Here is a 15,110-nt window from a genome sequence, read left to right as displayed (position 1 = left end):
GATGAACTAACAATGTGTACACCATGCATCCATAAAAAACACATGCAACTCCTGACAAGTCAACTTCACAGTACATAATAGCCCAGTAACAGAGTTGAACTGAGGTCAAGCCTGGAATACTAATTTTAATCGTCTTGTTCTAATTTTTTTATCCTCCTGGCGTTTTTGTATTGTAAGATCACAAATAACTTGTGTACATATTGGTTCTGAATAAAACACTGAAACATGAGTTTATTGTTTCTCTTTGTTGGAATTTCCTAGAGGAAAAATATTGCCAAAACAATTTAATAGTGTATTCAAAATTAAGAGTGCATTTTGACCCAAGTGACTATAAATTAACCTAAAAAAAAAGAGGAAAGACAATAAATTCTTCATTTTCCAAACAAATCAGGAAAATAACTCCAACAAAAGAGCATTTCAAAGAGTCACTGAACAATACTGAGAAAGCATGTCTGCTAATCAAGGTAAGGACAGCTCCTTTGAAGGAAAGACTTCCACAGCTTGAGGCTGGAAGCTTTGTTTGGAGAAATGTGCTGCAAAAAATTAAAATATTTGAGCTTCGTCAACTTTTGATGTATCTTCAACAAAACCAGGAGAACTGTATCACTCAAATCTGAATCATTTCACTTCTCATAAAATTGTGTTTTCAGGGAAGCAAGACATGATACTTGTTAAGCACTTGAACGATGTGTTTAGAATTTGTTTCAAAGGTGCAGCTCTTCTCAAGATCCTCAAGGACCTGAGGATGGTTCTCATGCTTCACAGTGTTGCTCAAGGTTGTTGCCAAATATCACAGTACCACTTGTGACAGCCATAGGAGAAGGGGGAGTTTTCACAATAGGAATTGTGCAATCAGATTAGCCAGTCCAAGGAGGATTATAAAGATGTGAATGATCAATGTGGGCCATGTCAGCTGCCCAGCACGGCGCAGGGAGATCATGTAGATGAGTGATGGATACACGAATACAAAGGCCAGACCACATGTTGCTCCTGAGTATCTGAGGAAAGAGAGGGAAGAGGGGAAGAAGAAAAGAAATAAAGAAAGAACGCTTTGCATCTATTCTTATTTCTTATTGTCATTTACCCCCTCTAAACCAATGAATCTGGATGAATACTGACTATCTGCAATCATTAAACATCCATTTCTGTTCCTTGCTGACCTCCACCTCTTTCACTAGCATTTAATTATCACAGTCTGTGTTGTCCAGTCCCCTGCTTACTTGTACCTGCATTCTGACACAGCTCTGACACCCTGTGATGCTGTTGGGGACCAAATCCCTTACTTAAGACTTGATGTTTCTACTTTCTTTGGTGAAATTTGTCAACTTGCAACAGAAAGAGACTGGACAGTGCATCCTCTGTTGCACATCCTTCACTGTCAGAACTGCAAACCTCATTGTACGCCAGCCATCTAAGAACACATATTAAAGTATTTAAATATAGAAATGTTCCTGAATCTGCAACTCTTATTTTAATTTATTTAACGACCTTCTAGTAAATAATTCTCCAGATGTAAAAGCAACAACATCCCCTTCTGGTAACATGATCAACCATAGAATTGGAAACATTAAACTGTTCTTTTTCTAACCTCTCCCTTGCTTACAAAAATGTTCTCATTATTTTCACCTACAGAGTAGCCAAACGTTGATAAGCAGTAACATATTTTGTTTCATATATTTGAACATTCCTTTCCAAGGAAAGATCAATCTAACTGGCAAACATGCAAGTTAGACTGTATAAAGACAATTTATCTACTGGAAATCCACTGTTCAAAATGTTTGGCTACTACACACAATATAGACACATTAGAAGGAATAAGCATCAGTTTGCAGAGACATGTACTGCACAATGTTTAACTAAATTAGCTATCAGGAAGAATTTCTTCCCTGTCAGGGTGCTGAGACATTGGAACAGGCTGCCCAGGAAAGCTGTTGATATCCTGTCTCTGGAAATGTTCAAGGCTGGACAGGATGGGGCTCTGAGCAACCTGGTCTAGTGGAAGATGTTCCTTGCCCATGGCAGAAGGTTGAAAGTAGATGATCTTCAAGGTCCCTTCTAACCTCAAGGTCCATTCTATTAATCATCATCATAGACTCTTGGAATAACTAGACCATCTCTATTACTGGAATATAAAAAAAAAAATTTACTGCAAGGAGAGGTAGTAGAAAAAGAGGAAATGGGGAAAATCCTCAAAGACAGCCACTGAGCAAAAGTAAGTTATTTTGCTACTTTGGTCAGACCCAAACCTGTCATTCTGGTTTTATAATTGCAGATTTCTGTGTTTTTAAACACCTCCCTCTCCTGGTTGCTTTAGGAAAGATGTGAACCAAGAATAAATGACAATGCATACAAATATGTTGATGTCAAACATAGTAAAATAAGACTCACTATTTCCTCTATTATTTTCTAATCATAGAAATCCTACCTTTTCATCAACATAGCAAATTTAAGATATCACTTAGAGGCACAACTTTGATGCCACTTTTCCATTTAAAGTTACTTGCTTTCTTGGATTTTTATTATGGACCTTCAAACCAGGTTCAATTGATCTTAATACAAAAAAGAAGCTTGAGAGAAGAACAGAATAACAAAGCAACTTTTCTTCTGCCACCATGTCCTTTTATGAGTAGAGTTACAAGAGCCTCAGATACAGCTCCAGTAAAACTCAACTACCTCAAACACAGAGGCACAAAAACAGATGTCAGAACTTTGTAAGCTGAATTGTATACACACCAAATCATTACTTACAACTTAGAAGTCATAAGCTTCACAAAATATAGAGGTATAATTATCAGTGCTCCTTTCCAACATCAAGACACTAATGTAGTAACACCACAGGAAAGTTCACTGCAAGCAACACTCACCTTATGATACCTCCTATATTTGGATAAAATCTTGCCATTGCTACTCCAGCTCCTACAATGGCTAGGTTCAGGATAAGCACATGGAAAAGGCTACGGGAAAGTGAGGAAAGAGTGTTAAAATCTGTTATACCTATTACAGAATAGCACCACTGTCCTTCATTTACTCTAACATTTAACTGGTACATGGATGGTGTTTTCATTTGCTTGACTTAGTCTATTAAAGCTAATTAATTTTACAGCAAACATGTAATCTACTGAATATTCAGAGTGCCAATTTCTAAATATCTAGTATTTTGACTCAAAATATTCTTAAGGAATAAGAATGTGTAATTTGGCAATTCTTACCAAAAACATCATACGTGGTTCTCAGCTCTCAAGTATTTCAGATGGATATCCAAATACCAAAGAAACAATACTCTATAACTTAATTCCCACAAGAAAGAATTAGCCTGTTCACAGAATGATCCAAATTGCTCAAAGCGAGCTAACGGCAATCAGAAGAAAGGCAAAGATGCATCAAGTGCAAAACATTACAAACATTATTGGAGGGAAATAAAACCTTAAAATTTGAACTCAACTGCATTTTGATAGAGGACAAGCATTTAAAATGTTGGATGTCTTATGGTATATGAACTGTAATGAACTTCCTTGCTCCTGCCCTATTTATGCTGAATTTTTTTGCTGAATTTGTTTTTACAAATAATTTGTTGTTGCTTTCCTTTTGCATTTAGGATGAGAAAAACAGATTTTCTGCTTTTCTGCAAAAACAGCTTTTACTGCATAAGACAAATTCAGTGCAGTTATGCACAAAGCTGAAACTCAGGAAAGCATCACTTTTCTTCTGAGAATATGAAATGTTGGCATATTTGAGCTTAAGGTAAATTCAGGAAATATAATAAAAACCTGTGATATTTTGGTCACACGGCTGTTTCTATGAAGGGAAAGATGAATTCTCACAGAGGAAACATACATACACTTACAGGTTTTGTTTACTCTTCTGAAGGAAGATTTCCTAAAATATACAAAACCTGTAAGCCAAGGCTAACTTTTTCTTAACAGTAGAAAGTATGTGTATTATGGAGGATGAAACTAACTAACAAAGTTTTTAAAGGTGACAGCTTCCACTTAGGAAGAAAGATTAGACACATAGAATAGTCTCATTAAAGTTCAGGGAAATGAAGGCAATTAAAACCACAAAGGAATAATTTAAGACATGGACTGTTTTTAACCTTCTATCTTTAAAACTGATTTCAAAAAGACAGAAAAAATATCTTTAATTTTGTACATGACAATTTCAGAGTGGTACAAGAGGGGTACCTTAGAGATGGATGATTGCAGTGAGACCACTGCAGCTGTTTCAGTTTAAATATGTGGCACATAGCAAATCTTACTATCACACAATTAAAGCAGAAAGTTTATGGATGCAGAAAAGGACAGCACTTCTTCCATTATTTTTTGGTTGAGATTGTTATTTTAGCAAGAGTGACTAAAACCAGTGCAGGCTTACTAATTAAAAAATGTTTTGCAAATTTTGTCAGTTTGGAATATTTTAGCAGGAAACCTGAAAAATCTCTGAAATATTTTATTCTGGCATGCTTTGAAGATGTGATTTTGTTGCCCAAAGCTGTTGGTTTTTTTTAAAAAAAAATAATTATAGATTCTTTTAAATTTTGAAAGCAAATAGGGGTGTCTGTATGTTTGGTGTGAAATGAAACTTTTTTCAATTTCTTGATCTGGGAAAGGATTATTGGGTTGACGGGGGGAAAATGTGTTCTGGCGTAGTTGAAAACAATGGTCCTCAAATGCTGAAGTCTCCAAAGCAATTCAGTACTTGTAGAGTAGTTCTTTGCATTTTTCATTGCTAAAATTAATCAGATCCCTCAAGAACAATACCAAAATCAGAAGGTCTGAAAAGGCTTTGCATCTATCTGTTTCAATGTGAAAGATTACATTGTATTCCTTCCCTGGAATGTCCCTGTTCCTTTCTTTATCTTTTCAAACAGCCTGAGCTGTAACCATCACATATAACAACAGGTATTCAACCTGCAAACCCTTTCTTTTACCTAGCCAGATAGTCATATCTCAGCGTAGCTCATCTCCAGCACAGGGAAGATGTCTTGATCTTGATGGAGAGAAATTTATTACCATTTAGCAAAAAACCCTACCCTTCTGAATAAAGTCAAGTCGGATACCTAGGGCTACCAATAGCTACATTATTTGAGACAATACTGTTCTTAAGACTCTGGAGTTCCATGCAGGTGTGTTCCAGACAGGACAAGCATTTCTCATAGCCTGTGACATTTTAACAAGTTCTAAATTGCTCAGGTTTAGTGTGACACTAGCTTACAGTAAAATTAATGCTCACCACACAATGCAAAAGGACAGTCAGGAAAGCAGCATTTGGAGGCAGGGGGCATAACCATACCACTGCTTATTACAATTATAGGAAGAATAGCATTTAGAGGACATTAGAGGTTAGAAAAGATTTGGCCAGTTTTTGCTTAATCACCCTGGTCACATCCAGGTGTTTTCTAAGCAGCATAGCTTTCTTCCTCATGGTCAATGGCAGCAGAGTTGGGTGGCCCATGCCAGGGCTGGACTGGTTGCCTGTGCAGCCTGGTTAGGGCTGCTGCTCTGAGGCACAGGTTGGGTTACCTGAAGGAGTCTGTAATTCACAAATGAGGCACACCCATGGCAAATCTTTTATATTCTGTCTTCAGTCTCCATACTCTCAGCTAGGCAGATGAAGATTCTAGCTCTTTTCTATATAAAGGAAATCACTGCAAAAATCCTGCAATACCACAAAAATTTTAACAGAGAAGAAAAAAAAAAGACTAAAAGAAAATGCAAACTTTCCCCTAAGTCTTGTTTTTTTCTCTCCTGGCAAGGTTAACCTTTCAGAGTGGAGAAACAATCTTGTATGCCAGAAGATCATTAAAGGGCTTGCACCATCAAGTTCTCTCCCATGGAAGTAGTAGCTACACTTAAGTCACTGAACAGCAGTGACCATATATATATATCTAATTTGGCATCCTCAAATGATGCCTCAAAGAATCATGTCAAAAAGAGTGAAACCAAACACTAGCACAGGGGAAATTTACAGATAGAACCTGATATTATATCCCCTCAAGTTTTAAGTTCCCTCAGAAGTTCTGGACTCAGCATGGAACCACAAGATGAACACACACACAAAAGGGAAACTGGAAAGCAAGGAAAGACGAAAATCAGGATCATCCAAGTTAGAATTTTTGAGAGATGTCTGTATCTAAAAATGCATTTTCTTCCTGGATATCTCACTGAAGTGACATTGGTCAAAAGAATGAATCACAATCTTTAAGAAGCTAGGCAGAAATTAGATGAAGAGCAGACAAGCAAACATGCATGCAAACAGAGAAATTGCATCAGGAGACATACATCTGCGGGAGAACTGGCAGGTCTGCTGGGCTACCATGGAGTAAAAGGAGGATAATCATTACGGAAAGCTAAGTGATTTCTGTCTATCAGCTTATTTAACCTCTCAGAACAGGAAAGATGTTAAAAAAGTTTTAAAGAATTATCAGATGACTGTATAAAGCACTTTATGCATACCATATAATTAATCAAGGGAATCCTTGTCACAAATATCGCTGTAGCCAAGAGTCAGTAACAATAAAAAAAATTGGCTTTCTGTACATATAAGAAGATCCAGAGTCAAGCAAGAAACAACAGACAAAGCACATGCATCTGGCCCTAAATCAGCTGTTAAATGATGCTATAACAAACATATCTCATTTTAGAAAAGAAAGCAATTACCCAATACATAAAATTTTGGCCTTCCTTAAAAACACCAGGGAGAGCAGAAAGAATGAACAGTTCCTTGGGTTTTGTTCCAATACATCACTTTCTCTGTTGTAATCTGTATACTAGCACACATTTTTAAAAATAAAAGAAGGAATTATGATGTTTTCTCTCAATTATAAATTGAGAGAAAATTCTGTAGAAAATTTTGTAGGAAATAGAGAAAGGCTGAAGGATTTGTGGATTGGGTCCACCCTCAGCACCAAGCTATGTATGATGCAGGGGACATTCTGGAGGGAAGGAATGGCATCCACAGGGACCTGGACAGGCTTGAGAGGTGGGACCATGCAAACCTCAGCAAGTTCAGCAAGGCCAAATGCAAAGTTTTACACGTGGGTCATGGCAATCCCAGACACACCCACAGGCTGGGCAGAGGAGTGATTGAGAGCAGCCCCGTGGGGAAGGACTTGGGGGTGGTGGCTGATGAAAAACTCACCATGAGCCAGCAATGGGTGCTCCCAGCCCAGGAAGCCAAGGGAATCCTGCCTGCACCCAAAGGAGCATTGGCCAGCAGATTGAGGGAGGGGATTGTGCTGCACTGCTCTGCTGAGACCCCACCTGGAACACTGCATCCAGCTCTGGAATCCCCAGCACGATGACAAGGAGTTGTAAGAGCAAGTCCAGAGGAGGAGCAGGTGGTTGGCAGGAGGACTGGAGCATCTCCCCTAGGAGGGTAGGCTGAGCAAGGTGGGGCTGTTCAGCCTGGAGAAGAGAAAGTTTTGTGGGGACCTCACAGACACCTTCCAGTGTCTGAAGGGACGTACAGGGAATCTGGAGAGGGATTCTCTGACAGGAACTGGAGTGACAGGGCAAGGAGGAATGGGTACACACTGAAATAGGGAGATTTAGGTTAAATATATGGAAGGGTGATGGTGATGATACACTGGAACAGGTTGCACAGGAAAGCTGTGGATGCCCCACCTCTGGAAGTGTTCAAGGCTAGTATGGATGGGGTTCTGAGCAACGTGGTCTAGTCAAAGCTGTCCCTGCCCATGACAGGGAGGGTGGGACTAAATGCTCTTCAAGGTGCTTTCCAATCCAAACCACCCTATAAATCTATGTGATTACACCTGTAAGGAGACTGCTGTGTCCAGCATGCCTACAGGTGTATTTGATTTTTAAGATAGGCAGAGACACAGCTGACTGATACTTGTACATAAGAGCAAGGAGAATCCGACTTCTCAGAATAAAGGATGCTTCTGCTCTTCTCCTGACTGTTGGAAGACAAGACTCTCATTTCCCTTCAGATAAGCAAGTTCCCACTGTTCAGCTTACGTCTATTGAGAAACCTGGGAGAAGAAAAGTTACATGTTGTCTGTTTACGCTTTTAAATTTGGAAAGGCTGAGGTGCTTCATCACTCAAGACTAGTGGTTAGTAGGACACGCTATAAGTACACACAGCAGAGTTGTTTATAGGAAAATAGCACTACAGAGTATCTTAAAAGCACAGGATAAAAGACATGAAAATCAAGTCTTCAGACAATAAAAGCTCCCTTAAAGATGAGTATGTAGTTTCTCATTATAATCCAGTTATAATCCATGGTTTACCAGAAAAAAAAGTAGGATATGAACCATGATGTTGCTTTTGGTAGAACATGCCTTTGACGAGATCAAAAATCAAGACTATAAATTGCAAAACAGCAAACTAATAACTTGGTGCTTTATTATACCAGTAACCAATAAAGAAAAAGGGGTAAAACCCAGAGAATGAAATTGATCTGAACAAAGCAATTGCTCCCAAGAAATAAATACTATCTGGCAGCCCTATAAACATGTGCGAGATCCAGTTATTTTCTTTAAATTGCATCCATCCAAAATTCTAAGTACTCCATTTAATAACTTAATGGCTATCTGATAACTCCATCCACAGCAGCAGCAGGACCCACACATGAGAGTAACTGCTGATGTGAAGAAGCCTGGGTTTAAAAATCAGTGAGCTTCCATGTGAAGCAACCAACAGCTTAAAAATAAAGACAGGAAAATTTCTAATGGAGACTTGAACCAAAGGAGAAGGTGTTTCTGTTAGACTTTGTTGTTTTTGTTGGTTTTGTTTGGACAATTATATTCAGAAGGCAAATTTATAACATTTCTCTCAGCTGCAAAGAAAACTTAATATAAGAAAGATGGACCTATGAAAAAATACGTGATTTAGCCAGAGAATCACAGGGTTAAATGCATCTAGGTTGCGAACAGTGATCCTGCTCTTTTCCTCTTTTCACGTTTTTTCATCTTTTGGTTCACTATTCACACAGAAACTTTCTCCAGGCATATGACCCAGGATATTCTCCTCCATATATTCACCTTACAGAATATACAGACATCTAAGAGATAAAGCATGAATCTCTGCAGGCCACTTTTCTAATTGCCCAAGAGCTATTAGCCCTGATTAATGAGGACTTTGAGAAAAGACGCCCAGCACATTCAACTATTAGCAAAGTGCTCATTTTCTTCCACTAGGAGCCAGAGAATGTAGTATTTCCATGTAGGTTCTTCAGAGTGAATCAACAGGCTCTCCAGTAAAACACCAGCCTACATTAGTAAGAACAACATCTTCATATTTGCAAAACATTTCCCCACAAAAGCAGCTCTGGGAAAAAAACAAAAATACAAAATTTTTCCTAGAGAGGTGATAAAGTGCTATTAAAGGAGCTTTGTCAGCTTAGGTGAGTAGTGAGAACCAGTCATGAAGACACATTTCACAACCAGGTACTGAATTTTTACTATCCTTTTAGAGACACGTTCTGTGTTTGCTACCAGCCTTCACTCCATAGAAAAAAAACAAGGGCTGACCTTGTAAATGCAAAGAAGCCAGAGCCTGAAGGTTAATTGAGTGATTTCTGTGCTGTACTTCAGACACCTGGCATACTAGAGAGCAGCTAGAGACAGCCCACCAGCCAGAATATGCTACCTTATCACTACAGGTTGGAGAGACTTTTATGGCTTCCTACAAAACATCTTTAACTTCTCAGAAGCTTTAAATACTTCACTACAAAGAGTCTTAAAAAATAAATTTTAAAATGAATGAAGCAACCCACAGGACACCCTGGAGACAAGAATCAAGCAAGGATCTGCATCATCAAATTCGTCATTCTATGAAGGCTTAAAACAGCAAGCTGGAATTAAACTGAGAGGAGACCGGCATACAGCTGTAGGCTCTAGGAGAGGCCATGAGGGAAATGAAAACCATTCTGGTTAGAGAGTAACTAGAGGGAGGAGATAGGAAAAGGCACATCCACATAATATAAAGGACAAGATTACTTCCCAGTGGCTGTGAAATCCATCTTTAGCACTTAAATAAATGGCCTTGTTTCCAACAGTAACTTGCAGCAGTTCCTAAAAATCTCAACGTTGAACTGCATACAATTCAGAGTCAAAAAAAGCAGGCACTTATTTCAGTGCCTAATTTTAGGCATTCAGTTTCTAGAACTTCTCATAACTATTTTAGGACTCAGAAGAAACCTGAAACTTGGAACAACATCTCTGCAGACCTGAACTGCTAATGCCACAGAGAAAATACATACTGCTTCCTGAGATTTTTTTTTCTTTCCTCCATCAACAGTAATTCACAATACAAAATAAGAAACTTGGAGATAAATGGCAACTTCTCAGCAGTGACAAATTCAGTACTCCAGTGCTCCAAATATAAATATCCTAGGTTTTATTTTTAAAAACAAATTAAAACTGAAATCTGCATCAGCTCTTCCCAGAAGTACAGACATTGTAAAAATGTAAGGGTGTGGCTCATTTCTGAAATTAGCATGTGAAAAGCTATTTTTATAAGCATAGCAGCAGCTCAGATAGCACAATTAACAGCTCACTTAGCTATTACCTCTATTTAAAAACAGATGGATGATTACTAATCATGCACAAACAAAACAAAGATGGCATGCTGAAAGGTTAGTATCTGGAGCTTAAGGATTGCTAAAAGAAATTTCTGCACTAAACAATTTTTTTCCCATACAACTTTTCTTTTGCTGTATAATTGCATAACACAAAGGGACTGTATTGACAAAATCTTCTATTTATTGATAGAATAAAGAACTAAACTAAAATACTAGTTATTCTAATTCTGCTATGGCAAACTGTACCAGTCCTGATTTGCAGGCAAGGTTGTTTAGGGTGCCTATTCACCCTGACTCTATAAACTCTGTGAAACTAGCTTATGCAATGTACCTAATCCACAAAGAAAATCCCCAAAAACCTAGCCAAATTTCTGACAACACAAAGCCAGTAAAGCAAAGTGTGCAGAACTATTTTCAAGAAACAGACTTCTTACCTTGGGTAAGCATCTCCAAAAAACTGTCTTAACAGCTGGACTCGCGCCAGATAGCCCAACAGTGGGTATACAGTCATCATTTGGAACAGCAGGAATATTCTTGCAACAAATGACATTATGTCATCACTGGGAAAGTTATCTAGAAAATTCTAAACGTATAAGTAATGTTACACATCAATGCTGGCTTGTTTACATTTATCTGCTGGTTTTTAATGTCTGTGTGCCAGAAAGAATGGGATAAAATCCAAACAACCACAACTGCTAAATGAACTCCATAACATGAAAAACCCTCTCCCTCTTATACAACTGCCTTGCCACCAAATAACAACTGATTTTTTAATATTACTAGGTTGATGTCAGTGTTGATGTTAGTATAACATAAGGAATTACTTTCTGATCTTCTGAACATCCTCAAATAATCCAGGCTGTGGAAGGGCCACCTGACCTTCTAGGCAGATGGATTCATATGCTTCTATTATCTGTCATATCATACTTACTTATTAAAAACAGTTAGAGAGTAAAACTACATTATATACAAATGAGGAAGTAGTTGTACACTACTAGTGGGAACATCTGAAAAAGTATTATAAGACTTAAATATCACAGAAATATATTAATGACTTCATAAGTACCCGAGATAACTACAGAAAATAAATGGGAAGAAAATCACTCATTATTTATTATTTAACTTTGGATTTCATCCTGTGGAATTACTTCAGATGGTTAAAAAAATCATTTCATGGTTTAACAGTGGTACCAGTTCCAACTAATTCAGTCAGAGGAAGCCCTTAAATGCTCATTGCTAAATATCATGCCAGAGCTATAGAGCGTATAGAACATATAAAATGGATCCCCCACTGATAACTGCTATCTCTGAATCAATTTAGAGAGTAGAAATTAGCTTTGCCTAAAAGCAAATAAGAGTTTTTAGCCTTCACAGGATGTTTTGTGTGGTGCTAATATCTGAAGAACTCTGCTCAAGAGTTCACAAGGCACACTCCAGACAGTCAGACTTCACATGTAATCGCAGTGAGGACTCCTATCTAAATAAGCTTGCTTTCACGTTCTATTTCTTCTGGAATCCAAATGAGTCACTGCACACACTTCTCAGAATTAAAGAAGCTAAAGAAATGAAAAGCTCAATTGTTCACTTGTTCACTTTGGTCCTTCTTCATCACTTTCACAGAGTATTTATTAGATATTTGCTCTGCACCAAAATATTGGGAACCATTTATGAATATAAATGAGATAACATAAGCATTATGCATCTGTTTGTGGTAGTGCCCACAAGGTGTCCCACCAACTGACCACAGTCAAATGCAGATGTGCCTGTCAGGGTGAACCATGAAGCAAGAAGCAGTAGCTGGGGGGTTTCAATTGCATATTTATTAAAAGGTTAAGGACAAATAAAGTACCTTGGTAAGTATTAGGAAAAGCATTGCCAGCAGGTCAAGGTACGTGATCCTGCCCCCTACTCAGCCCTGGTGAGACACATCTGGAGAGCTGTGTCCAGTTCTGGGCTCCTCAGTACAACAAAGACATGGAGCTCCTGGAGCGGGTCCAGCTTAGGGCTACAAAGATGATTGAGAGACTGGAGCACCTCTTTTACAAGGAAAGGCTGAGGGACCTGGGCCTGTTCCTGTTGTACCTCATCAATGTATACAGGTATCTGAAAGGAGAGTGTCAAGAGGATGGATTCGGCTCTTCTTGGTGGTGTCAAGCAACAGGACAAGAGGCAATGGGCAGAAACTGATGCACAGAAAGTTCCAGCTGAACATGAAGAAGAAATTCTTCACAGTGTGAGTGACTGTGCACTGGAACAGGTTCTAGAGTCTCCCTCACTGAAGATATTCCAGAACCACCTGGATGAAATCCTACACCATATGCTCTGGGTTGGCCCTGCTTGAGCAGGGAGGTTAGACCAGATGACCCACTGTGGTCTCTGCCAAAAAACCCATTTTGTGATTACATGAAATACATACGGCAGTAAAATATCTCACCTGTTCAATACATTCTTTGGATAATGGTGGAGAAGGAAAAGATGCAAAAATTATCACTCCAACATACAGATATGTTAGTCCAACCAGGAAGTATGCAATAGAGAGATCTCTCACCTGAGGAAAAACAAGATTTTACTATGGTGAGCCAGCACTTACACACAAAACCAGATGAAATAAAAACCTTGTGAGAAGATTCCTATTTCATGTGTTACTGGTACTTCCATCTGCGTCACTTCTTTGTATTTACTACTATCACTTTTACATTTTTATTTTTACTTCCTACTACATGAATGAAGGTTTTGATCAGATCAGCAAGCTGCAAGGAGATACCCCAAAGCGGAATTAGACAAGTATTATTTATCTCTCAACGTACAAAAAAGGCACCATGAAAGAGGTATGCCAAGAGATGTAGCATGTTATTCCTGATGCATAAACATACACTAGTTATTAAAACAAACAGAAAATCCCTTCTACTTCCGTACATTCACCTATTCCTATTAAGACCCTTGGGACACACCTGTCTGAGACAAAAGCCCCAGCAATGGCCCATGTCATATTTCTTATCACGAATAAAATCTTGCCATCAAAGACATCAGCCTACCCAACTGCAGATACAGTACAAAGGAATTTAATCAAAGGTTTTAAGGAAAGAGTGTTGAAGCTAAGGTCATAAATCCACACTTAACCACCCTACATATACTTAAGTATGAATTTAAACCTAAACTTCAATGTTCAGTTCTGAAAACTTTGGCTACCTTTATAAAATACAGACTATATACAAATATTTTCCACTACACAAAAATAATTACACATTTATTACAGGAAAATAACTGGCAAAACTAATTAAGTACTTTATAGAACTAGAGAATCCACATATACATCAGACTGATCTCACAGCAATCTACTTGGTAAGTTATTCTTCTACATAAATTCTTTTCCTTGGAAATAAAGAGGGATACTATTTGTTTCTAGTTATTAGCCAACCAAATTCTATATAAGGTACAGTTCTGTATATTACAGTACAAAACACTCATCACCTTACAGCAAACAATTTGTTCAGCTGCTGCTAATCATCAACTTTTTAAAGGATTACTAGTAATGTTTCAATATATATGACCTTACTTTCCTAAGACTGAGAAGCAAGTCTGACTAGCTCAGGCATAGCTCCAAATTATTAGGATTATAGTAGTATCCAGACCAGGGTAAAAATTATCACCTCCAGCCAGCTTACTGAGCATGAGCAAAGCTTCTTCATATCTGTGCACGGAAATGTTTCCGTAAGTGCTTCTTCACACTATCTTGTTAACAGAAGCATATCCTACACCACTCCAGGCTCTGCCAAGGGTAAGGCAATCCCTGAAGAAAGTATAAAATGCTAGATGATGAGTTTTGAGAGAAATTCAGATGAAAGCCAGTTTTTGGAGAAAGATGTGGAATCTCCTATTCAATTTGCCAGTGTTTTTGGGTAGAAGGTTGATGTCTGATGAGGAATATTATTCGCCTCATTAAGGCTGATGGGAAAAAGGCATCAATGTGCTTTGAACACATTCCAGGGTGGCCATCAAGCTCCCAGCAGCTGCACATTTCTAGCTGCAACTTCTTCCTCTTGCTGACTAATTAAATGCTCAAGGAAGATGATTCCCTAGACTTCACCCACCCCATAATGGTCACTAAGTAAGGACTATCAACTTTGATCAGAAGCTGAACAGTAGCTTTTTCTTTAAATTGCATGCAGAATTTCTCCTTGTGACATGAGAAGTTGCACAGGTTTTTACATAACATCTTCAAAAGCACCAGTTCCCATCCACCCTAAGAACTGATTTTAAGGATACTAAATAAGAGCATCTGAATTTCTTATAGGTATTTCTTACAGTAAGTTCCATTAACTGCAGTACTCAGAGATACAGTAAGGTGGTTTTGCAAAGAGATACAGATTCTCATCTCTTGAGGACAGGACTTCAACAATTTTTCAAGACGTACCCAAGACCTTAATCCACATCATCTGCCAAAATATGCTTTAAATCTGGTATTTTAGGTGTAGTCCTAATGCATAAAAACAGCATAGTAACTCACAGTTGCTATTTCTACTCTACCCAACTATAAAACATGTAAGTTCTAGAACCAACTGTAATA

At 38.2% G+C, this 15,110-nt stretch overlaps 1 protein-coding gene across 1 annotated transcript in view; it reads right to left on the bottom strand.

Moving 5' to 3' along the window:
- Positions 1-329: 329 nt before the first annotated feature.
- The window catches only part of SLC38A9 (solute carrier family 38 member 9), a 45,857-nt gene continuing 31,076 nt past the window's right edge, over positions 330-15,110 (bottom strand). The window contains exons 12-15 of the mRNA XM_062512989.1: positions 12,978-13,091; positions 10,978-11,126; positions 2,865-2,954; positions 330-998 (exon numbers count right to left, since the gene is read on the bottom strand). Of these exons, the coding sequence (XP_062368973.1) occupies positions 833-998; positions 2,865-2,954; positions 10,978-11,126; positions 12,978-13,091 (519 nt within the window). The 3' untranslated portion in view covers positions 330-832. The remainder of the gene's footprint in view (positions 999-2,864; positions 2,955-10,977; positions 11,127-12,977; positions 13,092-15,110) is intronic.

The sequence above is a fragment of the Cinclus cinclus genome, chromosome Z (assembly GCF_963662255.1).
Source record: "Cinclus cinclus chromosome Z, bCinCin1.1, whole genome shotgun sequence".
NCBI lineage: Eukaryota > Metazoa > Chordata > Aves > Passeriformes > Cinclidae > Cinclus > Cinclus cinclus.
The sequence above is the reverse complement of the archived record's forward strand: the minus strand, read 5'-3'. Positions and strand labels throughout refer to the sequence as shown.